This window comes from Otolemur garnettii, unplaced genomic scaffold (genome assembly GCF_000181295.1).
Source record: "Otolemur garnettii isolate 467f Iridium unplaced genomic scaffold, OtoGar3 scaffold00001, whole genome shotgun sequence".
Taxonomy (NCBI): Eukaryota; Metazoa; Chordata; class Mammalia; order Primates; family Galagidae; genus Otolemur; species Otolemur garnettii.
In genome coordinates, this window is record NW_003852396.1 from 39,131,110 (window position 1) to 39,156,772 (window position 25,663).

The following is a 25,663-nucleotide window of genomic DNA, read 5'->3' on the forward strand; positions in this document are numbered from 1 at the left end:
AAGAAGATGAAATATTTGGGAGTTTACCTAACAAAGGACGTGAAAGATCTCTATAAAGACAACTATGAAACTCTAAGAAAAGAAATAGCTGAAAATGTTAACAAATGGAAAAACATACCATGTTCATGGCTAGGAAGAATCAACATTGTTAAAATGTCCATGTTACCCAAAGCAATATACAATTTTAATGCAATCCCTATTAAAGCTCTACTGTCATACTTTAAAGGTCTTGAAAAAATAATATTTTGTTTTATATGGAATCAGAAGAAACCTCGAATAGCCAGGACATTATTCAGAAATAAAAAGAAAGCAGGAGGAATCACGCTACCAGACCCCAGACTATACTATAAATTGACAGTGATCAAAACAGCATGGTACTGGCAGAAAAACAGAGAGGTAGATGTATGGAACAGAATAGAGAACCAAGAGATGAACCTGGCTACTTACCATTATTTGATCTTTGATAGGCCAATTGAAAACATTCAGTGGGGAAAAGATTTCCTATTTAACAAATGGTGCTGGGTGAACTGGCTGGTGACCTGTAGAAGCCTGAACCTGGACCCACACCTTTCATCATTAACCAAGATAGACACTCATTGGAGTAAAGATTTAAACTTAAGACATGAAACCATAAAAATACTAGAAGAAAGTACAGGGAAAACACTTGAAGAAATCGGCCTGGGTGAATATTTTATGAGGAAAACCCCCTGGGCAACTGAAGCAACACCAAAAATATATTACTGGGATCTGATCAAACTAAAAAGCTTCTGCACAGCCAAGAACACAGTAAGTAAAGCAAGCAGACAACCCTCAGAATGGGAGAAAATATGTGCAAGTTATATCTCTGACAAAGATTTAAAAACCAGAATCCACAGAGAACTCAAACGTATTAGCAAGAAAAGAACAAGTGATCCCATGTCAGGGTAGACAAGGGATTTGAAGAGAAACTTCTCTGAAGAAGACAGGTGCATGGCCTACAGACAGATGAAAAAATGCTCATTATCCTTAATCATCAGAGAAATGCATATCAAAACCACTTTGAGATATCATTTAACTCCAGTAAGATTAGCCCACATCACAAAATCCTAAAATCACAGATGTTGGCATGAATGCGGAGAAAAGGGAACACTTCTGCACTGTTGGTGGGAATGCAAACTAATACCTTTCTTTTGGAAAGATGTTTAGAGATCACTTAGGGATCTAAAAATAGACCTGTCATTCGACCCTACAATTCCTCTACTAGGTATATATGCAGAAGACCAAAAATCACTTTATAACGAAGATATTTGCCCCAGAATGTTTATTGCTGCCCAATTCATAATTGCTAAGTCATGGAATAAGCCCAAGTGCCCAGTGACCCACAATTAATAAATTGTGGCATATGTACACCATGGAATATTATGCAGCCTTAAAAAAAGATGGAGACTTTACGTCTTTCATGTTTACATGGATGGAGCTGGAACATATTATTCTTAGCAAAGTATCTGAAGAATGAAAGAAAAAGTATCCAATGTACTCAGTCCTACCATGAAACCAATTTATAGGTTCATATGAAAGCTATAACCCAATTATAGCCCAAGAAAAAGGGGAAAGGGGAGAGGGAGAGGGAGAGGAGGGGTGAGGATAAATGGAGGGAGAGTAATTGGTGGGACCATACCTACAGTGCATCTTACAATGGTACATGTTAAATTTACTAAGTGTAGAATATAAATGTCTTAAAACAATAACTAAGAGAATGTGGTGAAGGCTATGTTAACCAGTTTGATGAAAATACTTCAAATTGTATATAAAACCAGCACATGTACCCCATGATTGCATTAATGTACACAGCTATGATTTAATTAAAATAACTAACTAAATAAATAAGCAAAAAAAGAAAACCCTCCCAAACCCTAATAGTCTCTTTTTTTGAATTGGAGCATTTGGTCAATTTATAATTAACAAAATTACTTATATATCTAACTTTAAATCTTACTACTTTGTATCTAATTTGTTTGTTCTACATTCCTTTTTCTCCCCTTTCTTGCCTTCTTTTGGATTTTTAAAAACTATTCCATTTCCTTCCTTCTAATAGTTTAATGGATATATACTATTTCATACCACCATAAATGCTGGTATGAATGTTCGTTTTTTGTTTTGGAGACAGGCTCACTTGGTCACCCTGGATAGAGTGCCATGGTGTCATAGCTCATAGCAACCTCAAATTAGGCTCAAGAGCTCCTCTTGCCTCAGCCCCTTGAGTAGGTGAGACCACAGGCACCCACCACGACATTTGGCTAGTTTTTCTATTTTCAGTAGAGTCAGGGTCTCACTCTTGCTCAGGCTGCTCTTGAACTCCTAAGTTCATGCAATTCACCCACCTGGGCCTTCCAGAGTGCTAGGATTACAGGTGTGAGCCACTGCGCCTGGCCCGGTAAAAATGTTCTAATAACCTATTAAACTTTTGTTTCTGACAGACTGAAATGATAAATGGGATCTGTTTTCTTACTGGAAAATATAATTTTGATAGCAAGCTTCTCAAACAGCAGGACATCATACTTGGACATGACTTATGTTTATCTTTAAAGATAGTTTAGTCAGAATGACAGAGAATCTCAGAAATATTACTACATACTCAGAGTCCCACTCTTTCATACAAAGTGCTCATTTGGCCATAGCTCAGATTATATTCCTAACTTGTTCCTTAAGTCTCATGTTGGTATTTATAAACCTAAATTGCCATTTAAAATGACATTTCTAATTCTTCAAGAACAGTAGGATTGAAACTAACCGTAACATTAAGACAACTTTATAAAATATGTACAAGGTTTATAATTTACAAAGTGCTTTCAGAGCTATTTAATCAAATCAGGAATTTGTAAATGTAAAGAAAACAACTTACTAGGAGATAAAAATGTCTAAACTTAGGTATGTTGAAAATGTAGTTTTGGGAAAATATGTATTTACATACAGTGAAGCATGGAATAGGGCATAACGTGTGAAAAACAGTGAGAGAGGACAAGTATACAAAAAAGAAGAATGTGTTCAGTTACATTCTTTAAGTAATATTCCCCTTAAAATATTCTAATTAGACAGCATTAGTAAGCCCCGGCTACCCCTGGGTCATTCTTTTCCTTACTGGTGGCTTTGGGGCAGAGTGAGTTGTTACAGAGACCCTATGGCTCATGAACTGAAAATATTTACTATCTGGACTTTTACAGAAAGAGTTAGTTTGTGGATCCTATTCCTTCTTCAAGTTATCTTCAGGCTGCTAGAAAAGAGGCAACTAGGAAGAGAAAGACACATAAGAGAAATTCATAAAGGGACAAAAACTTTACCTTTCACCCTCTGACCTGACCCAGTAGAGGTAACTTTTTAGTGACGTCATTGTGTCTCCTGACAATGCCAATGAGATGTTAACAGCCCACTGAAGATTTATATGGAAAGAACGGAAGTCTCTTTTTGGAGTCCACTGACGCACTTACCTCCGGCACAGTGAGTACATCCTGTTGGAGGCAGTGATTCGAAAATACTCTGGTTTTGAGCGGGAAGAGCTTCCACTTATGGTTCCTAAACCTAAACGCTGATAGTCTCTGAAACAAGCTTTTTCCACTAACTGTTCCATTGTAGACTTCTCTGAGGCCTTCAGGGTGGTGCTTGTGGGGAGTTCACTATCATCTGAAACTGGGATGGCAGAGACATATTTTGAAGAAATTATTATCTTAAAGTGTAGGATCAAAAACTTTGAAGATGATCCTTAAACTAAGGGTTTTATTAGGATTATAGATATTATTTATGTATATTATAAACTAAATCATGTAACTTTCATGCGGAATCATACTCACATAAATGTAAGTTAAAATGTAAGTTACAAATAGTTAAGAAATGAAATATCAGTAATTTAACTCAAAAATGTCAGGAAAATAATATAATTTAAATTCTTCTTAAGAAACAGTATAATTTTAAATTTCATTACCTATATTTTTCTGTTTCATTCAGGCTTGCCTAGTAATGCTATACTGCAAGGATTTCTATTTAGGACTCCACAAAAACACCCACACTTGGTCAGAAGCTAACCTGTCAGTAAAATTTACCTTTAATAGGATCACTATGCAAATTCATCATCCAGGTTTCAGTTTACTTTTCAGGGCATGAACTTTTATTAGAAATTTCTGGATTAATCAGAAATTTACTAGATTTCCTTAGAGAAGCATACAGGAGTTATACTTTTATTCCTGGAAATATTTTTATTAGAGGATGTTGTAGACATGGGAAACTCCCTCACAGTTTCAGAATCACAGGTTACAGAATCTTTTAAGATTCTGGATGTGGAAGGATTTACTCAATAACCAAGATTTTTAGGGAGAATTTTTTTTAAAAGCACATTCCTAATTAGTATTGCATTTTTTTTTTTTTTTTTTTAAGATAGAGACTCACTATGGCACCCTCAATAGAGTGCCATGGAGTCACAGTTTACAGCAACCTCAAACTCTTGGGCTTAAGCTATTCTCTTGTCTCACCCTTCCAAGTACCTGGGACTACAGGGACCCGCCACAACACCCGGCTACTTTCTTTTCTTTTTTTGGTTGTAGTTGTCATTGTTGTTTGGTAGGCCTGTGATAGATTTGAACCCGCCAGCTTTGGTGTATGTGGCTGGCACCTTAGCTGCCGAGTCTGCACCTGGTTATTTTTTTTATTGCAGTTGTTATTGTTGTTTAGTTGGCCTGGCCTGAGTTTGAACCCACCAGCCTGGGTGTATGTGGCTGGCACTGTAACCACTAGGCGCATGCTACAGGTGCCAAGCCTGCATGTTCTAACTTAAAAAAAAAAATTCCATGTTAAAAACAGTCCTAATTTACTTTCCTATTTATTTTTAAAGAAAAGTCAAAACAAGTTTTCAAAGATTTTGGAAATAAAAAATGTATTAAAAGCACTAATGTATAAGGGAAAGATATGGCCTTCCCTCTTCCATTAACATTAAAAAAATAAAAAAAGCTTGTCCATTTATTTATTTAGAGAAACAGTCTCACCCTGTCACCCTGGGTAGAGTGCTGTGGCATCACCATAGCTCACAGCGCCCTTAACCTCCTGGGCTTAAGTTATCCTCTTGCCTCATTCTCCCAAGCAGCTGGGACCACAGGAGTGTGCCCTAACAGCCAGCCAGTTTTTCTATTTTTTAGTATAGATGGAATCTCGCCCCTGACCAGGCTGGCCCCAAACCCCTGAACCCAAGCAATCCATCCACCTTGGCCTCCCAGAATGCCAGGATTACAGGTGTGAGCCACCCTGTCTGGCTTGTCTCTTTAAATATAAGACCTTGTCTTTCAGTTTGTGAACTTCACAAAGTAATTTAATCAGGTATTGATTATGTGTTGGTATTTTATTTTTAGAGGAGCAAAGAACATTATGTAATTTGGTGAAAAAACAGGTTTTGATCCATGAAGTAATAAAAATACTGAGTTAGAGAAGTCAAGAGTGATAGGGAGCAGTAATATTTTTATGGATTTACATATGACTAGGAGGAGGCCAGAGTTCCAACAAATGGTCATTTCAGTAATGTGATGATGGGTATTTTCATTCCCCCAGAGGCAAGTCTGTATGTACACATTCTCTCTCAGGGCATGCATACATACATAAAAAATTACAAGAAGTTCTTTATTCCAGGAAACAGAAATGGAGACCAGTCACAGCTCTCTGTAAAAATGAAGATCTATCTATCTATCTATCTATCTATGGCAGAGTCTCATTTTGTCACCCTTAGGAGAGTGCTACGGTATTATAGCTCATAGCAACCTCAAACTCTTGGGCTCAAGAAATCCTTTTTTCTCAGACTCTCAGATAGCTGGGACTACAGGTGCCTTTCACACTGCCTGGCTATTTTTAGAGATGGAGTCTTGCTCTAGCTCAGGATGGTCTTGAACTTCTGAGCTCAGGCAATCCACCTGCCTCGGCCTCCCAGCGTGCTAGGATTATAGGTGTGAGCCACTGTACCCAGCCCCAGTTTTTTTTTTTTTAATTATTGTTCTTAGTAGTAGTAGTGGTATAATCACTGGGGATTGATTCAAGATCCTAAGAAGGAAAAGGGTATAATGTCATTCTGCATCCCATTACTTCAGATTCTCTGTAGTGTGAATTCCACAGCATACTTGATACTAGGTTAAGAATAGGAAATAATTACTCAACAAGAAATTTTGCTACTGATTTTATGGCTCTATTTTCCCAATCTAGAGGTTCCTTAGCTGCCCCAATTGTGTTCTTTTAAATATTGAGGAGGTATTTTTTTCTTATCATCAAGAATTCCTTAGGTCCTCCATTTTGATTAAGAGCACCAACGGTGTTCTTACCAAAACTCCAAATCTTTGACTTTGAATATCTGTTCTTATTCTATAAGAGTAAGATAGAGGGAACTACCTTATACCTAAATTTCCTATGCAGTAGGGTCTCTTTCTCCCTTTAATGAGATCCACATAATATCAGCCAATCAGCTATATTGAATTTAGTAAAGTATAATTTAACAAAATCTCATCTGAACAATGGAATATTGGGAAAATAATTTTTTTTCCAGTTCTGAGAGACTGGTAAGTGCTTCTAATCTTCTCATGAAATCTAGGCTTTTGTGAGTAAAGGTTTAAGTGCAACTACATCTTAGTCTCTTATTCATTTAAGAATAAAATTGACTCATGAAGAAAAAATGAGTTCTCACATACCAGATATGTCATCTTCTTCATTCCATCCAAGACGATTTACTCTTTCTTCCACAATTGTCCCTGTCTTCCTCTTCAATAAATATTGTCGCCCAATTGTCATTTTTCCTGCCCTTTTGGCACCTTTTACAATTGTTTTTGAGAAGGTGCTACAAGTCATAAAACCAAAGAGAATATCAATTTAATATGAAGATACCACTTATATTTTTGACACCTATATGACTCACATGGTTTCTTCTCCATTTCCATAGCTACAAGTATTGTCCAGACTTTCATTAAGGCTTTTCTTCTTCTTTATCTTTTTTTTGAGACAGGGTCTTGCTCTGTTGCCCAGGCTAGAGTGCAGTGGCCTCACCATTGGTCACTGTACCCTCATACTTCTGGGCTCAAGTAATCCTCTGCTTCAGCCTCCCAAGTAGCTAGGACTATAGGTGACTGCCACTGTGTCTGGCTAATTTTGTCTACTTTTAGTAGAGACAGCATCTTGTTCTTGCTCAGGCTAAGCCTTCCTTCTTTAGATTCACTTTTGGTTTTTTTTGAGACAGAGTCTCAGGCTGTTGCCCTGGGTAGAGTACTGTGGCATCATCACTCATAGCAACCTCCAACTCTTGGGCTCAAGTGATCCTCTTGCCTCAGATTTTTCTATTTTTAGTAGAGCTGGGGGTCTTGATTTTTGCTCAGGCTGGTCTCGAACTCGTGAGCTCAAGCAATCCACCCACCTCGGCCTCCCAGAGTGTTAAAATTACAGGCGTGACCCACTGCACCTGGCCTTTAGATCACTTTTGATGTGGCAGTGGACTGATATCCTATAAAATACCATTGTCATCAGGACACTACTGTAGGCAAAAAAAGTGCAAAAAAAACTAAAGTGGGACACAAACTACTCATCACCACCAATCTAATCATGGCTTGCCTTTTGGGTCAAGCCTCTCCTATGACCCACTCTGGTTATCCCACCAGAGTTGCCGCAAAGCATGCATGTAGAAGTCGTTCTACATGGAAAGCCAGCCTGCCCCCTTTTCTGCTAATTCAAATTCTCTTTCCAGCACCTCACTGGCCTTTCTTGGAGATGATATGACCATTATAGCTGGGAACAACTTAACTTACTTCTTAAATGTTTTAAGAGTGTATATGTGTTGTCTTGCCTCTAAATAGCTATAAACTTTTTGAGGGATAGAAGAAGAACAATATAATTTCCCTTTCGAGAGGAAGAAAATAAGAAATCAGAAATTTGAGTATCCTTTTGAGAATTAGCTTTATTTATTTATTTATTTTTTGTAGAGACAGAGTCTCACTTTGTTGCCCTGAGTAGAGTGCTGTGGCATCACATAGCTCACAGCAATTTCCAACTCCTGGGCTTAGGCAATTCTCTTGCCTCAGCCTCCCAAGTATTTGGGACTACAGGTGCCCACCACAATGCCCGGCTATTTTTTGGTTGCAATTTGGCCAGGTTTGAATCCATCATCCTTGGTACATGGGGCTGGCGCCCTACCCACTGAACAACAGGCGCTGCCGTGAGAATTAGCTTTAATTAAAGGGAAACTAGAATGTAAATCACTTGGACTTAAAAGTACTTTATTTATTCAAATAGTTTACCTTTCTTGCTGATAGAAAATCTAGCGACAGACTATTTACAATCCAGAGAATTAAACAAAGAATCTATTTCCTGACTAAGCAGATGGAGGTGAAGATTTTGAGTAAGATTGTTCTAGATTATGTTCTTCTCTACTATTTTTACTATCATTTAGTAAAAAGTGATACGGATTCTCTTGACTTAATAGTTTGACCACACCTTCTTTAGTCATCTCTAATGTAAACCTGAAGGTTATGAGACAAGTTTTAGATAACTGTTGGGAATCACAAAATATTGATATTTCCTAAGTTAAACCTATTGTAAATCACTTTAGGTATAACTTAAAGTCTACAGTATTTCTTAATTTTTTTCCCAGTTAAAGTTTTATTCTTTGTTTCACATACTTAAGGCAATTCGTATCATTTTGAAATTGTTATGTCTCTGTTGCTCTGCTCTGTAAGCAGCTGATGCTACAGTTTGATACAGATACATATTTCTGAAACTAATATAAATGTACAGGTTTCTGATAGTCTCTAAACCTACAGTACCATACACAGATGTCTTTCTTCCATTAACAGCTGGGATGACAAATATCACAGGCTCTTCTATGGCCCTACAGTGCTAAAAGAAGATGCCTGGCTCACTGCTATAAATCCCGAGGAAGCGTCAAGCTTTGGTATATCATATCTGGATATTCATGGTCTCCTTCACTTACCAGGTAAGGCTAGCTCTGCAACTAGAAATGACGTACTGTCTGCAACCTCAAATCTTCTATAATCCTCCATCTACCCCACTTTTGGGCCTTTTCTCCAAAGTCTGCAAAGGTTTCCCTAATAATTTGGGAGATGTCTAAATTCTACATGATTAATGGTGAATGAGTTGAAATTTCATTCCCTATATTTTATGGCTTGTGGACGATAATTTAAAATAACTGTTATTTTGTAATAACTGAAATTTAAAAGTTTCAATATAAATTTCTAAAAATTTTCATCAGAAAATAGAGTTCATACTAAAGAAATACAACAATTAAATGCAATGCTTGATCCTGGGTTAGATCCTGGACTAGGCCAAAAAAAAGTAAGCTACAAAGGATCATTAGCACAATTTGAATATAGACTTTGGGTCAGGTAAGAGTGTTATATCAATTAAATTTCCTGGTTTTGATTACTAAACTGTAGTTATATATAAGATAATGTCTCTGATCTAAGAATAAAGGTATGTTTTATATATAATTCAAATAGCTCAGGGGGAAATAATATATATAATATATATTATCATATATAAAATATATAACTATTATATATATATAAGATATATATATAAAAGAGAAAGAGAGAATGATAAGACATATGGCCCAAAATAGAGACCATTGGTGAACTGGGGTAAAGGATAAATAAGAACTCTTTGTATTACTGTTGTAAATTTTCTGTAAGTTTGAAATTTCTCAAAATAAACAGTTACCAAAAATAAAGGTGGAGGATAAAGGCTTCTGTTTCTAGATTAAAGCAAAACTCTTAGGCCTGGGTATGGATAAAACCTGAAGGGATTGCTCAAAAGCATTTAAAAAAGTAATCAACATGGGAAAAAGAGAAAATAGAATTTCATATTCTAAAAAATAAATTGTGAGCAATGGACCTGATAATCAAAGCTTTTGTCAGCTTTACGTTTCTGAAACTCATTACCTATATCAATGTTGCTCTTCTATAACTTTATGAGCTTGGCTCAACAGGCTTGACAGGAGGCTAACAAAAAGAGCAATTACGTACTTCTTGACACAAAGGATAAGATAAGTCACTTCCTATGACAATCTGTTATGAGTTAATAAACTTGTCTTTCATCTTACCGAAAAGAAGTGTTCTTTTCCTTCTGTTTTGGTAAAATTATTTGTGGAGTAGTTTGTCCAGCAGCAAAAGCAAAGGTACTGAAAATAGACTGAGGATAACGGAACTTCATCAATTGTTTCTTAAAGATCTCTACTACCTCTGGACTCACTTCTTCATCAAAGGCTACTTTAATCAACTAGAGACAAAAGAGATTAAACACACAATATGCATTAAGGACTTCTAGACAACCCCCCCCCCAATAATAAAACATAATAACACTAAATGGCAAGACTTTTGGAATGAAAGGAATTTGGATAACATGTAATACAGTTTTTTAATTTTAAAAATATAAAAGTGAGGCTCAAAAAGATTTACTTGTTGCAGATGGTTAGTTGGCAAGGAAAATTACTTATCTTGAAGTCAGATTTTTTTAAGACTATGTGTTTTACGATAGGATCAGCAACTAACTTGTAGTGGATAAACTAGCAAACATGCCCTTCTCATTTCTCAACTGATGGTTCTAGATGGGATATTTGGCCTAAAAAGGTCTCTTCCTACCCAGACATACACCAAATGTAGGAAGAAAAAAATCAGTTAACTAAAATCCTATTAGTATCGTCAGGAAGTATTTAAGCGCAGAGTTCTTTCATACTTGGAACAGCAAGGGTCATGACCCCTTTGTAACAATGAAAATACATCGTGGCATTAGGAAGGTTGAGAACCACTGTGATAGAAGGTCTGGAACCTAAGGCTCAGCAGCCTCACATTTCACACAGCATAAGAGCTACTGGGGAGGGCTCCTTCACTGGAAGAAATGAGGCAAGAATTGGAATCCTTAGAAATCTGAGAAGTTAGGGACAGGGTATGAAGTATAGGCAAAGCAAAAACTGAGAATTTTTAAATAAGAGAAAAACTAAGAAAATGTCACTTCTTATAGGGTCTAGTTTGCATTGGTAATTCCATGAGTTCTGATATGTTCAGAGGCCCCTAGAAAACCCTTTGCCTTGTCAGGGGTTATGCAGTTAGTGCCATGAGCACTCTAGCCTTAGCTGTCCTTTTTACCTTCTCTACAGAAAAGCCATAGGACATTTCCTTCTGAAACAGATGCCAAGATAATTTCATTTATCTAAAGGCTTTATCAAACAGGGGTTCAGGTATAGCTTGGCAGACAACAAAGCCAATTATGTGTCTGAGTTTCTAAGATCACTAAATACTGATAATCGGTTGGTACTGAGTTGACTAAGATGCTCATGAAATGAGGGATTAAATCCAAGAACGTCCATGAGTTTACTCAGCTGAAGATTACCCTCTTAGACTCTCTGATCTCCTCATTGTCATCTTCTAACTTCTGACCACATAACTACAAAAGATGGCCACAAGATTATTAGATTTTTGAAAAATCTGAATAGTAAAAGAATGGCTTCCTTTTTTAATACCTGAAAAGATGCTGATGTGATCTGCAGTCCTTCCTGCATATTCTGCTGCAGCTGGTTCTGCATTGTAATCTTCTTCTCCTTGGTGATGGAGGCAATGGGAAAGCTCCGAACCACTGTCTGCTCACCAACTACAGAAAGACAGGACACAGGCTCAGCACCAGCACTTTATAGCTCACTCTTAGAGTCTCTGCGGCTTGTATGAGCATCTAGAGAGGAAATGCCTGGGAGTGCAGTGAGAGAAAATGCCACGATTCTAGAATCTCATTCATTAGTTTTACTGCATGGTAAAGCCCTTCCTGAGACACAACCCTTTCCTAGAGTGAAGGGACTGTCACAGCCTGCCTGCCTTCATTCTTTCTCTCCAACTTGCTTTGTGCCAGAAAATATCATCTAGTATAAGGCAGTCTTATAGGAAAAGAGGTTTTATACAGAAAAAAGAAATATTCCTTGCATGTTGAAAAGTCATCTAAGATATTTAATGTAAGGATAAAGCAAAAGAGAACAGGTTTTAAAAGTTTGTTTCCATATCAGGTAAAAGATGCTGTGAGGTGTATAAGTCAGGACTATAGTGCTGAACTTAGGCCCAAGATTTTTAGGAGTTCGTAACATTTTTTGGGGGGAGGGCAGGGTCTCACTCTGTTGCCCAAGTTGGAGTGCAATAGCATCATCATAGCTCACTGCAACCTTAAACTCTTAGGTTCCAGCAATGCTCCTGCCTTGGTCTTCCAAGGAGCTGGGACTAGAGGCACGCATCAGCACCTGTGGCTAATTTTTCAATTTTTTTTTTTTTTGTAGAGACAGGGTTTTATTGTGTTGCTTAGGCTGGTTTCAAACTCAAATCCTGGCCTCAAGCACTCCTTTGGCCTCCTAAAATGCTGGGATTTACAGTCATGAGCCACCACACCTGGCTGATTTTAACTATTAAAGCAAGAATAAGAAAATATAAATAATTATTTATCAACTACCTGAGGTTATTTACTATTTACCTAGTAAAAAGGCAGGGCACACAAAGCTTCCTTTGGAGAGCTTCCAGTTTCCCAGGGCAGGAGAGACACATGCAGAATATAGTAACATGTGGTCAGCTCCCAGCTTTGAGGGAAGAGAGTACAGTGATTTAAATATTTCAGAAAAGCAGGTTTCTGCATGCTAGATGGACAGAAAAGGATTTCTAGAAGAAGAAGGACGGTGAGCTTTGGAGCAAGTATAGTATTTGAATCTGCAGAGGGGAAGAGGAGGAGAGTTTTAGACAGCGGTACACATAACATAATAGGAATTGCAATAAATAAGGCCTCAAAGCTAGTAAGCTGGGGTGTGTGGGGAGGGTGGTTTGAACTAGGTTTATCTGACTTAAGAGCTCACACATTTATTACCATCAGAATTCCTTGTTCCCTGCATCTGTCAATTCCTAATCTGGAAAATTTTAACTATCCTCTTACATCAAGCTCATATCCAGAAGCTAAGCACAGTCAGGATATATATAGGATTTGAGAACTAGGATGTATTAAACAGCCTATGCTTATGTAAAACATATAAAACTATCAGATTTCTATATGTCATTAAAGGAGAAATTTTTAATTAGAAATTTAAGAAGCAATAAATAGCAAATAAGAGGATTTTCTTTTATAAAAATTATTTTCCTAAAAAGTACAACTAGCTTGGGCAGTGCCTGTGGCTCAAAGGAGTAGGGCGCCAGCCCCATATACTGGAGGTGGTGGGTTCAAACCTGGCCCTGGCCAAAAAAAAACTGCAAAAAAAAGTACAACTAGCCAACATTTGAAAGAAAAAAAACAAGAGGATATGGATTTCACACTGAGCATGTCAATTCCCTTAAAAGAAATAATTTATAGCAATTTAAATGACTACATAAGTATCTCATGTTTATATGTACAAAATGTATATTTATGGTCATAAATCTCATAAAAGCCCTACTTACTACAAAAAAACTGCAAGTATTATATATTTAGTTTCTTTTAAAGGTATTTTGTTTTCAGGCTTGGTGCCCAGGCTCAGTGGTTAGGGCACTGGCCACATACACCGAGGCTGGCAGGTTCAAACCGGCCCAGGCCTGCTAAACAACAACGACAACAACAATTAAAGAAATAGCTGGGTGTTGTGGTGGGCACCTATAGTCCCAACTACTTGGGAGGCTGAAGCAAGATAATAGCTTTAAGCCCAAGAGTTTGAGGTTGCTGTGAGCTGTGATGCCACAGCACTCTACCAAGGGTGACAGTAAAAGTATTTTATTTTCAAATACAAATATAATTTATGTACAGAGAAGGAGATGGCTTCTTATGACAGGAGAAGGCTGAGATTTTGCTGTTTTTCACTTTTTAAAAAAAGCACAACTATTCCTATGAATTCATTATTCTTTATGAAATTTATGAAGTTTTTGCTTAAGCAAAAGCAACTTTTTGGTAAGCACTCTTTTGTAACTGCAATCTTGATTGTGTTCAGCCCAGGAATCACACAACTGTTAAGATTTTAAAGACAATACATTTTATACATCTGCATTCCATCGTCCAGTAAAATGCATAGCCATAGTACATACTCATTTAATGCTACTGAATAAATAATTTCAGAGGAAAAGGAACTTTAGTGATCATTTAGCCCACTGGTTTTCAATCCTCATTACAGGGCACTTGTGGGCTTGAGAAATATACTAATACCCCATTCCTACTGCTTTAGATTCTAATTCAGCTGTTTGAGAGGTGAGCCCAGAAATTGGTATTGTTTTTAAGGTTCCCAGCTAATTCACATATGCAGCTAAGGTTGAAAACCACTCAACTTTATCAGCAGAATTCTTGAATTATCACCAATGAAAGCCCAATTCTCTTATTTTATAAAAGAGGAAAATGAAGTCCACAGAGGTTTGGTGACTTAAGTCATCAAGACTGGTCAATAGCAGTCCAAATCTGAACTTTATGACGTGGACTACAATAGTTTTGACCAAAACCTTATGTGCTTTCCCTAACAGTGAGGATATTTTATAGAGAGATTACAGTGAATTTAAGATAATGCATATTGTTTTTTGAATAGGGCATGTTATTTCTAATACAGAAGATTGTATAGAATAGTAGAAGTTATGGGAGTTTGGTGAATGGAAGAGAAGTCATCTGCTAAGAGGGAAGTAGGGTTAGCTGAAATGGATTAAGAAGGAAGTAGGATTAGTGATGCTTCGCATATTCTTCCACAAGAGGGATCATGTGTCTGGAAGACCTTAGCCTTACAATTAACTACAGGACTCAGAAGCTGGGGCACATCAGCAGGGGACATACGTAGGGATTAGATACAGCAAATATCCCTAGGTTTTAACACTCTGCCTCACAAAATTATTTCAGCAAATGAACCCTTGATTTATTGTTTAGAAGATACTTTTTATTCTTCAGGTAAAAATGTATGACCCAGAGTATCATTAGCTTTGACAGACAAAAGGATCCCCTGCAAATACCTGTGTGGCAAAAAGCTTACTTTGGATTTGAAATCATCTCCAAATTACTGCACACACAATGAATCAAAACTTCATCTGCCACACAGATACCTTCTGATGGCGTATCATGAGTCATACCTAGCTGATCATGGGGAGTCCCTCTGAAGAGAATTCTGTATGTGGTGAGGAACAAGGCTCCTTCTGCTGGCAGGAGCTGAGGCCCTCCAAGAAGACCTCCAGTAGCTTCTTCTCTTCCATCAGGATCCAGAAGGACTCGAAGACCTTCACAAACAATTTCTTCTCCTGGTAGCAGAGCAGGTCTAAGAATCTTGGGCTTACAACAAAGAAAATATTTTAAACACAACTTTTGTGAGGTTTCTAACACTTATACCAAGGTCTTTTCAGTTACATAACTAAAAAACTTAGGCCAGACTTCTCAGAAAGACAAATGAGAAAGCAGATTTGGTAGGAGGAAGAAATGAAGTTTGTATATCCAAATGGGAAAGGATTCTTTGCAGAATTCCTTGCTACCAGTAAACATTGGGCAGCAACACAAATGTTTGAAATATCCATTCAATGGAACATTTTGCAAGCTTTAAAAAAATAATGTAGACTTGTATGTGTTAACACAGAAAGATATCCAGAATACACTGTTAAGTTAAAAAAGCAAGTTGGAAACCAGTACGTATTTCATGTTCTCATTTTTGGAAAAAGAAAAGAAATTGTAAGAAAATGAATCAAACTGTGGTGCTACTGTGGTTAAAGGTGAAGGTAGGGGTGGGGTAGGATGGGGAAATTACAGAGGACTTTCACTTTATACAATGTGTATTTCTTTCCTGCTTTAACTTTATACAGAGAACATTATTACTTTTGTAAACTGAAAAAAAAAAACACTTGAAAAAATGGATGAGTTTTTAATAAGAACAGTCCTTCTTAGCCAAGCAATGAACATTTACACAACTTAGGAAATCTTTTTTTTTTTTTGGAGACAGAGCCTCAAGCTGTCCCCCTGGGTAGAGTACTGTGGCATCACAGCTCACAGCAACCTCCAACTCCTGGGCTCAAGCGAGTCTCCTGCCTCAGCCTCCCAAGTAGCTGGGACCACAGGCGCCTGCCACAATGCCTGGCTATTTTTTGGTTGCAGCCTTTATTGTTGTTTGGCTGGCTGGATTCGAACTCGCCACCTTAGGTGTATGTGGCTGGCGCCCTAGCCACTTGAGCCACAGGCGCGGAGCCAACTTAGCAAATCTTGACGCAGTCATTGTCTCTTTATATGAGGAATCATACGATATGCTTCTCTGAAGAGTTTAGGGATAGGGGAAAAAAAATCTCTCCTGAAGGTCTAACATATTTAATTTTTACTATGCAATAAAAACTATATAAATCAGACTATTTTTTTTTTTAAAGGAAGCTTCTTAGAGCTAAATGTAAAGCCAAAGATTAATGATCACTGTGTCTCAGGTTTCTGATAAAATTCTCTTTCTACTTATTGGGTTTCTGATCTCTCCTTTGAATTTATTTTTAATAGTTCTGTTATACTAGCAAGAAGACCCTGAGCCCTAGACTACTGGTGCCAGATTAGCTGCAAAATAATCATCTGGCAGTCCTGTTGACATACACATTCCCAGGCCATGCTGCAGGGCACTCTGATTCAGAAGGCTGGGGTGGAGTTCAAGACTAAATTTTTAATAGACTTCCCAGCTGCTTCTGATGTATAGCCAGATTCAAGGACCTGGTGTTTTATTGTAATTGCCTTAAATCCTTTTTCCGGGGGAAGTAGGCACATAAAATCTTGGGTTTAGCTTAGAAGTTAGAACTGTTGAGTGGCACCTGTAGGTCAAGTGGCTAAGGCACCAGCCACATATACCAGAGCTGGTAGGTTTGAATCTGGCCCAGGCCTGCCAAACAATAACAACTACAACCAAAAAATAGCCAGGCGTTATGGCGGGCGCCTGTAGTCCCAGCTACTCGGAGGCTGAGGTGAGAGAATTGCTTAAACCTAGAAGTTGGAGGTTGCTGTGAGCTGTGACACCATGGCACTCCGCCGAGGGAGACATAAAGAGACTCTGTCTCCAAAAAACAAAAAATTGATGTTATAACCTAAAAGCATGTAGTCTGGAATAATTACCTTCTGTATAGGTGGAAGTCTTCTGCTTTCTCTATGTACTGCTTCCAGGGTCTCAATGTGCATGGCTACAATTCCTAGGATGAGTCACAGAATTCAAATAAAAGAGCACAGAACAAGCAGAATAAGAACAAATTCTGGAACAAACTAATCAACACTTAATGGTTTCTCAAAAGGTTAAACTTAGAATTACCATATAATACAGTAATTCCACTCCTAGGTATGTATGTGTACCCCAAAGAAAAGAAATCAAGGACACAGATGCTTGTATGTGAATGTTCACAGCAGTATTATTCATAATAGCCCAAAGGTGGAAACAACCCAGGTATCCATTAACAAATGAATGGATAACCAAAATGTGGACTTTCGAGACAATGGAATACAGTTAGCCATAAAAAGGAAAGATGTTCTGATACGTGCTACAACATAGATGAACCCTGAAAACACTCTGCTAAGTGAAATTAGCCAGATATAAAAGTACAAATATAAATGATTCCACTTACATGAAATATCAAGAATAGGCAACTTCATAGAGAGAGGAAGTAGGTCAGGGATTACCAGGGGCTGGGCATGGGGAAGCAGGAGTTAATTGTTTCATGATATAAAATACACATGGACAGAAACAAATGAAGCCTTCCCAGCAACACTGATAAGCTGAGCAAGTGGAAACTGGACAGGTGAATCAGAAAGGATGCTGTTGACTGTATTTCTTGGAAATGAAATAATGGACCATAACACAGTATGTCTCAAAACTTCCTTAGTGACTTATATATTACAGGTTTGGCACTGCAACTCAATTATCTCCAATATTGTGATTCCCTAATATTTGCAAAATGATTACCTGGTATCATGCAATGAAGACTCTTGATATGATCCTGAGTAACTCCACTCTCTGTACAAACTTTGTCAATAAATCGAGTAATGAACCGCACCACAGAATTGGCAATGTCATTATTCTCTGAATCTTCAAACCCACTCTCTGTATCATAACTCTCAGCTACACTTCCTGCAATACTGAGACAATCAAGGAAAGAAGTCATGGTTAGTACTCAAATGCAACAAATGACCACTACCTGATAGTCAATTCGCATAGCAATCAAAATGTGTTCAATGTTCTACTTGACTCTATATTTGGAAAATTTGTTTCTGTAAGGAATACTTTCTGTCATTTTCCCAAAAGGAACACAGGAACCATAGAAAATAAAGCATTTATTATCTTCCACCTAAGCCTTCTAAACAACTTGTCCTTCCAATTACTTACTAAATAGAGCCAAAAAAGTAATACAGTTATCTCTGGCAACTGGGGAAATGTTACCTGGTAGGCAAAATTAAATAACTTTTCTCAGAAATGAGCAGATTCTTCTATATAGAAGGATCAAACTGTCCCATGAACCATTCTCTTGCCAGAATTTATCTCTCTCTGAGTGAATTACAACCCATTTGGCCAATGTGAAGCCATCATTCTTCTCTAGGTGATAGAATCTTGCAAGAGAAGGGAACAAATTTGAAATGGAGCAGATGTAAAAGCTCAATCTCTTCCCTTGTTGTTTATTCAGCTTCCACTACTCAACAAATTAGATTGCTAATCATGGAAAAGACTCATTTGTTTGTTCTAACCAACTTACTTTTCTTTCCTCCAAAGCCAACCACAATAGCTAAATCAGTGTTGAAGTAAACCTAAGCAAAGAATATGGTCCTCACATCATTCTAAACCATGAAAGGACTTAGGTGCCTTAGCCACTCACTATGCAGACTTTGAGAGAGTATGGTCATCTCTAATGATAACTTTAAAAGAAAAGGAAAATATAGTTATTTTTGGTCATAACAGAGATTGACTTGACTGGCAGTGGGAGATAAAGCTGGGGACTGACTGAGGAAGATCTTAAAAATCAGGCAGATGAACCCAGATTGGGGAAAGAGTCTTGTGGAGTGATAAGCAGTAAAGCAACGTGAAAGCATTATTTCATGAAGATTCTTTGGCACTAGGTCAGATAATTACAGAAAGAGGAATACAAAATGAAACTACAAAAAGAGGAATAAAATAATCAGGGGATAGATTAGAAACCTGATATAGGAAGAAATAAGAGACTATCTGTGCATTGACTGTATGGTACAAAATGCTGACTCCAAGCTGTCTAGCCTGGAAGAGAAACTTTTAGGTGCTTTTGACAGAAATGAAATACCTACATTAGGGGGATTGAGAGGGAACGTTCAGAGATTTAGGCTTGTGTCTGAGCTTTCCAAGTATGAAGAGTTTGGCAGAGAAATTGAGAGTGGGAAGAGAAGAACAGCTGCCTGAAAGAGCCTCAGGTGAATAATTTAGGAGAGCTGTAACAACAAGGCCATTATAGCATACACCATTGAGGCCTTAAAAAGGACAGAATTTCAGGGTCAGTGCCCGTGCTCAGTGGTTAGGGTGCTGGCCACATACACAGGGGCTGGCAGGTTTGAGGCTGACAAACAACAATTACAACTACAAAAATTAGCCGAGGACTGTGGCGGGTGCTGGTAATCCCAGCTACTTGGGAGGCTGAGGCCAGAGAATTGCTTAAGCCCAAGAGTTTGAGGTTGCTGTAAGCTGTGATGGCACAGCACTCTACCAAAGGCAACATAGTGAGATTCTGTCTCAAAAAGAAAAAAAAAGGATAGAATTTCATTACTGTTGGGGTAATCTGTTCATTTATTCATTCATTTAATTGAATACCTTTCTGTATGCAAAGATCCTGAGGATACGGCAATGAAAAACATAGATAAAGGGGACAATAATAAGCAAATATGTGATATAAATCAGGTTGTAGAAAATGTCATAAAAGAAAATAATGCCAGATAGAAGACAGAGTGATGGAAGTACTATTTAAAGTAGGGAAGTCATGAGAGCCTCTCTGGGCAGGTAATGTTTGAGCAGAGACTTAAATAAAGTGAGAGAGTAAATGAAATACCTAGGAATATACCTCACAAAAGAGGTGAAGGTCCTCTATAAAGAAAACTACAAACCCCTAAGAAAAGAAATATTAGACGATATTAACAAATGGAAGAATATACCATGCTCATGGCTGGGAAGAATCAACATTGTTAAAATGTCTATACTTTCCAAAGCAATGTACAGATTCAATGCCATCTCTATTAAAATACCAACATCAGGCTTGGTGCCCATACCACAGTGGTTATGGTGTCATATACATACACCAAAGTTGGCAGGTTCAAAGCCAGCCCAGGCCAGCTAACCAACAATGACAAGTGCAACAAAAAATAGCCAGGAGTTGTGGTAAGCATTTGTAGTCCCAGCTACTTGGGAGGCTGAGGCAAGAAAATCACTTGAGCCCAAGAGTTTGAGGTTACTGTGAGCTGTGATGCCACAGCACTCTACCGAGGGTGACATAGTGAAACTATGTCTCAAAAACAAAAACAAACAAACAAACAAACAAATATCATAGTTTCAAGACTAGTAAAAAATAATTCTTTGTTTTGTATAGAATCAGAAAAAACCCTATATAGTCAAGGCAATTCTTAGTAATAAAAACAAAGCCAGTGGCATCAGCCCATCAGACTTTAAGCTGTATTACAAAGCCATAGTGATTAAAACAGTGTGGTACTGGGCAGCGCCTATGGGTCAAAGGAGTGGGGCACTGGCCCCATATACTGGAGGTGGTGGATTCAAATCCAGTCCTGGCCAAAAACTGAAAAAACCAAACCAAACAAAACAAAACAGTGTGGTATTGGCACAAAAATAGAGACATAGAAATCTGGTACTTAATAGAAAACAATGAGATGAAACTAACATCTTATAGCCACCTAATCTTTGATAAGCCAATTAAGGACATACATTGGGGTAAAGAATCCCTATTCAATAAATAGTGCTGGGAGAACTGGACATCCACATGTAAAAGACTGAAACAGGACCTATCTCCACTCACAAAAATTGATTCAAGATGGATAAAAGACCTAAATCTAAGGCACAAAACAATAAAAATCCTCAAAGAAAATGTGGGGAAACACTTGAAGCTATTGGCTTGGGGAAAGACTTTATGAGGAAGATTCCCATGGCAATTGCAACAACAAAAATAAACAAAGGGGACTTAAATTGAAAAGCTTCTGTACAGCTAAGAAGACAACAACCAAAGCAAATAGACAACCTACCCAATGGGAAAGAATATTTACATATTTTGAATCAGACAAAAGCTTAAAAACTAGGATTGACAGAGAACTCAAATTAAGCAACATAAAAAGAGCCAACAATCCTTATGCCACTGGACAAGAGAGATGAATAGAACCTTCTCTAAAGAAGGCAGACACATGGCTAACAAACATACGGAAAAATGCTCATCATCTCTAATTATTAGAAAAATGCAAATCAAAACCACCCTGAGATATCATCTAACCCCAGTGAGAATGGCCCACATCACAAAATCTCAAAACTGCAGATTCTGGCATGGATATGGAGAGAAGGGAACACTTTTACACTGCTGGTGGGACTGCAAACTAATACAACGTTTTCAGAAGGAAGTATGGAGAACCCTCAAAGAATTCAAACTAGACCTCCCATTTGATCCTGCAATCCCGTTACTGAGCACCTACACAGAAGAAAAAAAATCCTTTTACCAAAGGACACTTGCGCTAGAATGTTTATTGCAGCTCAATTTACAATTGCCAAGATGTGGAAACAGCCTAAATGCCCACCAGTCCAGCAATGGATCAACAAGCTGTGGTACAGGAATACCATGGAATACTATTCAGCCACTAAAAAAGACAGAGACTTTACATCTTTTGTATTAACCTAGATGGAAGTGGAACACATTCTTAGCAAAGCATCACAAGAATGGAGAAAGAAGAATCTTATGTACTCAATTCTGATATGAGGACAATTAATGACCTAGCACCATGGGGAGTGAGGGATGGGGAGAACAGAAAGAGGGAAGGGGGGGTTACTGGGGGTAGTTCATCTTTTGGGGGCAGAACACTATTATAAGAGGGTCCTTATCTAACACAGTGGTTCTCAACCTGTGGGTTGACCCCTTTGTGGGTAGAACGACCCTTTTACAGGGGTCACCTAAGATCATCCTGCATATCAGATATTTACATTACGATTCATAACAGTAGCAAACTTACAGTTATGAAGTAGTAACGAAAATAATTTTATGGTTGGGGGTCACCACAACATGAGGAACTGTATTAAAGGGTCGTGGCATTAGGAAGGTTGAGAACCACTGATACAAGGTTACAGGCAATCATTGTAACCTGGTTCTTTGTCCCTCAAAATCCCCAACAATAAAAAAAAAAAATAAAGTGAGAGATTGATTCTTATGACTATTTCCGGAAGAGTCTTCCAGAATGAGGGAAGAACCAGTATAAAAGACTTGAGACTATAATATGTGTGGAGTGTTTAAGGATTAGCATCAGCAGGGAGACCAGTTTAATTGACAGAGTGATAAGAAATAAGGTCAGATCCCATTAGGGCTTGTAGAACATGGTAAAGATTTGGGGTTTTATTCTCAGTTGCAAAGTCATTGGATGGTAGAGAGTAAGGAATGGTTGAGGACATGACTATAAAGTTGAGGAAAAGGAGGGCTGGGAAACAAATAGTCACTTTGGCAAAAAGATTCTTGCTAGTAATTTTTCAGAGCAAATTTTTTTGTAAATTGCTTTTGCAGAAAGTGACAGAAGGGCTGGCTTAATTCTGGCTGAGACTTTGGAAAGTTGAGTTCTAAAACAGAGTGTGGGAGGTGGGTGAATAATAGGATGAAATCACTCTTTTAGAGAGAAGAGCTGAGCAAGTCTAAAGGTGAGGAAAAATGGTTAATTTTTGAAATATGTACAGCAATATTTGTCTCCAAAGCTTTATATTCTCGGCTAAGCCAAGAAGGTCCTAAGAAGAGCATCAGGAGGGTCTCTGTGTGTCCATGTTTCAGTACCTGTTTGTGACGATGCTGTTGCTTCCGCTCTCCCAGTCGCCTGGTGCTGACGTTCGTAGGAGCTTGTTCTTACTTGTGTCTAGTGGAACTAGCAGGTTGACCATGAGGTTTGCAAAATGGATGGCCTGACTGAAGACAGTGCTCTCCTCATGTTGTACTAGCTCTTGCTGAGTTGATTTGCTCAGAGTCGGCCAAAGGCGTAGCTGCTCTGCTGCCAGGTCCATTGCTGTCTTCTGATACTGGTCATCGGGAAGCTTATCCTAAAAAACAAAGCAACACAATCCAAAGAGAACATCTACCACTTCACATAATTTCCAAAAATGTAAATTTTTTTTTTTAAACTTTTTTGAGACAGTCTCACTTTGTCACCCTTGGTATAGTGCCGTGGTATCATAGCTCATAGTAACCTCAAACTCTTGGGCTCAAGTGATCTCTTGCCTCAGCCTCCCGAGTAGTTGGGACTATAGGTGCCTGCCACAATGCCTGGCTATTTTTAGAGATACACTCTGGCTCAGGCTGGTCTTGAACCTGTGAGCTCAAGCAATCAATCTGCCTCAGCCTCCCAGAGTGCTAGAATTATGGGTGTGAGCCTGTGCCCAGCCTAAAAAAGTAAATGTTTTAAATAACTTTTATATTAAATATCTATGTCAGCAAAAATGTAAACATAGCAAAACATAATCACCATAAAACAGAACCTAGTCTTTTTTCCCAGATCTAACAGGCCTTGAGTGGAAGCATATGCCAGACCCAAGGAAGTAGCAGCAAAGCCCTTTATATCTCCTAAAGAGCTGGAACACTTATGGTCTCACTTGTACCCAACCTAGAGCTCAGAGACAGACTTCTTTGGAATGGATGACATAAAAGCAGTGACATGCATTTGCTCTATGAATACTTTTGAGATAAATCAATATTAACATTATAGCTGATTAAAAAAAATATCAAAAGTACCCCACCAACCCAATTAGAGTATAATGACAATCAATCTTCAAGGCTGCTTTAAATTCAATTCATGAGGATGATCATTTCTAACACTTATTATTTACTATATCCCAGGAACTCTTCAAAGCACTTTGCATATATTAAGACACTAAAATCTTACAATCAACGTTATCTTTTCACTTTACCAATAAGGAAATAAGGCATAGAGAAGTAACATGACTTGCCCCAAACCACTCTTTCAAATTAAAAATAATTTTCTTGTCTTTTTTTTAGACAGAGTTTCACTATGTCGCCCTCAGTAGAGTGCTGTGACATCATAGCTCACAGCAACCTCAAACTCTTGAGCTTAAGCGATTCTCTTGCCTCAGCCTCCCAAGTAGCTGGGTCCACAGGCACCTGCCACAATGCCTGACTTTTTTTTTTTTTTTTTTTGTTACAGTTGTCATTGTTGTTTGTTGGGCTTGGGCTGGGTTCAAACCCACCAGCCTCAGTATATGTGGCTGGCGCCCTACCCACTGAGAGATGGGAGCTGCCTAAAAATAATTTTCTTTATTTTAAAATATTTTTTGACATACTTTTCTTAAAAATATTTTATGTTGATAAAATATACAGAAACATATACACATCATCCCTAGAAGAAGACTTTATTACTAGCTTATTTTTGAGCAAAACTGCTAAATTTTACATTTATTTTAGAGTCAATTAACTGGACTCTAAAGTTAATTTCTTCAGGGAAGTTAGTTGCCTAGAGGTGTATGCCTAGATATTTTAGGTTTGCTCTTTCTATTCAACTTCATATAACTGTTTCTGCAGAATTCTTATTTATTAAAATTTATTAAAATAATGCTTGTGCTAAAGAAATGTATTAAAAAGTTATTATGGAAAAACATATTGTCAGAAGTCAACAGAAGAAAGACGCTTACCACAAGGCTCCTTAAAATGAACCTTCCTTCTGCCCTGGGAACACCTGTATAAAACTTTCCTTAAAGCCCGGAGCTGGCAGCACACAGTCACTTTCTTCTTGTCTCTTTTCTTACCTTTTGTTTTGGATGTGGGGCATGATTGTCGTCCTTGGCTGAGAGATAAAGGGAGCGAACCTGTTCCTGCACAGCATTGTAAAAGGTTGTCTCCCAAAACTGCTGATTCGTCCAGATGGGGTGCTCCTGGACACAGGTGTACGCAAACTGGCTGACTCCAGGGGCAAGTTTCTGTGAGAAGACACAATACCCATTACCATGGTGCTAGTAGTGCTGTGCCAGTTCAAAGGGTCATAGGAGCCACAGTTAATCACAGATGTGACTGAAGGATTTCTCTGAGGAATATCTTATGCCAGTACACATTTAGCCATCAGCAACTGATTCCTTTTTAACTGGCAACTTTGGGCTTGCTATTAAATCTTTGAGGGTTCTGTCACTTTATCTATTAAAACTGGCATTTTAGTAACAGCTAAAAATCAAAGTTGTTACCACATGAATTGGAGAATATATGAAAAGTTTTATTACAGTGTGTATATAATTGCTGTATGATTCCAGTTATTATATAAAATATTCTAGAGCAGGCAGATGGGGCAGTCAGGAGGCAGACCGGAGGGGAGACTCACTGGGGTGAGGTGTGAGGGTGATGGGAATATTCTCTTTCATAATCCTGCTGGTAGTATGCGGGCTCAGTGGATAGGGCACTGGCCTACCAGTGGGTAGGGCTCAGTGGGTAGGGCACTGGCCCCATATACCAAGGGTGGTGGGTTTAAA

The 25,663-nt window shown here is 38.1% G+C and overlaps 1 protein-coding gene across 1 annotated transcript in view; it reads right to left on the reverse strand.

Moving 5' to 3' along the window:
* Positions 1-25,663, reverse strand: part of SBF2 (SET binding factor 2) — a 436,540-nt gene that overhangs the window by 68,305 nt on the left and 342,572 nt on the right. The window contains exons 18-26 of the mRNA XM_023509946.1: positions 24,953-25,123; positions 22,977-23,236; positions 17,909-18,081; positions 17,071-17,144; positions 15,081-15,276; positions 11,516-11,643; positions 10,100-10,275; positions 6,687-6,832; positions 3,465-3,663 (exon numbers count right to left, since the gene is read on the reverse strand). Of these exons, the coding sequence (XP_023365714.1) occupies positions 3,465-3,663; positions 6,687-6,832; positions 10,100-10,275; positions 11,516-11,643; positions 15,081-15,276; positions 17,071-17,144; positions 17,909-18,081; positions 22,977-23,236; positions 24,953-25,123 (1,523 nt within the window). The remainder of the gene's footprint in view (positions 1-3,464; positions 3,664-6,686; positions 6,833-10,099; positions 10,276-11,515; positions 11,644-15,080; positions 15,277-17,070; positions 17,145-17,908; positions 18,082-22,976; positions 23,237-24,952; positions 25,124-25,663) is intronic.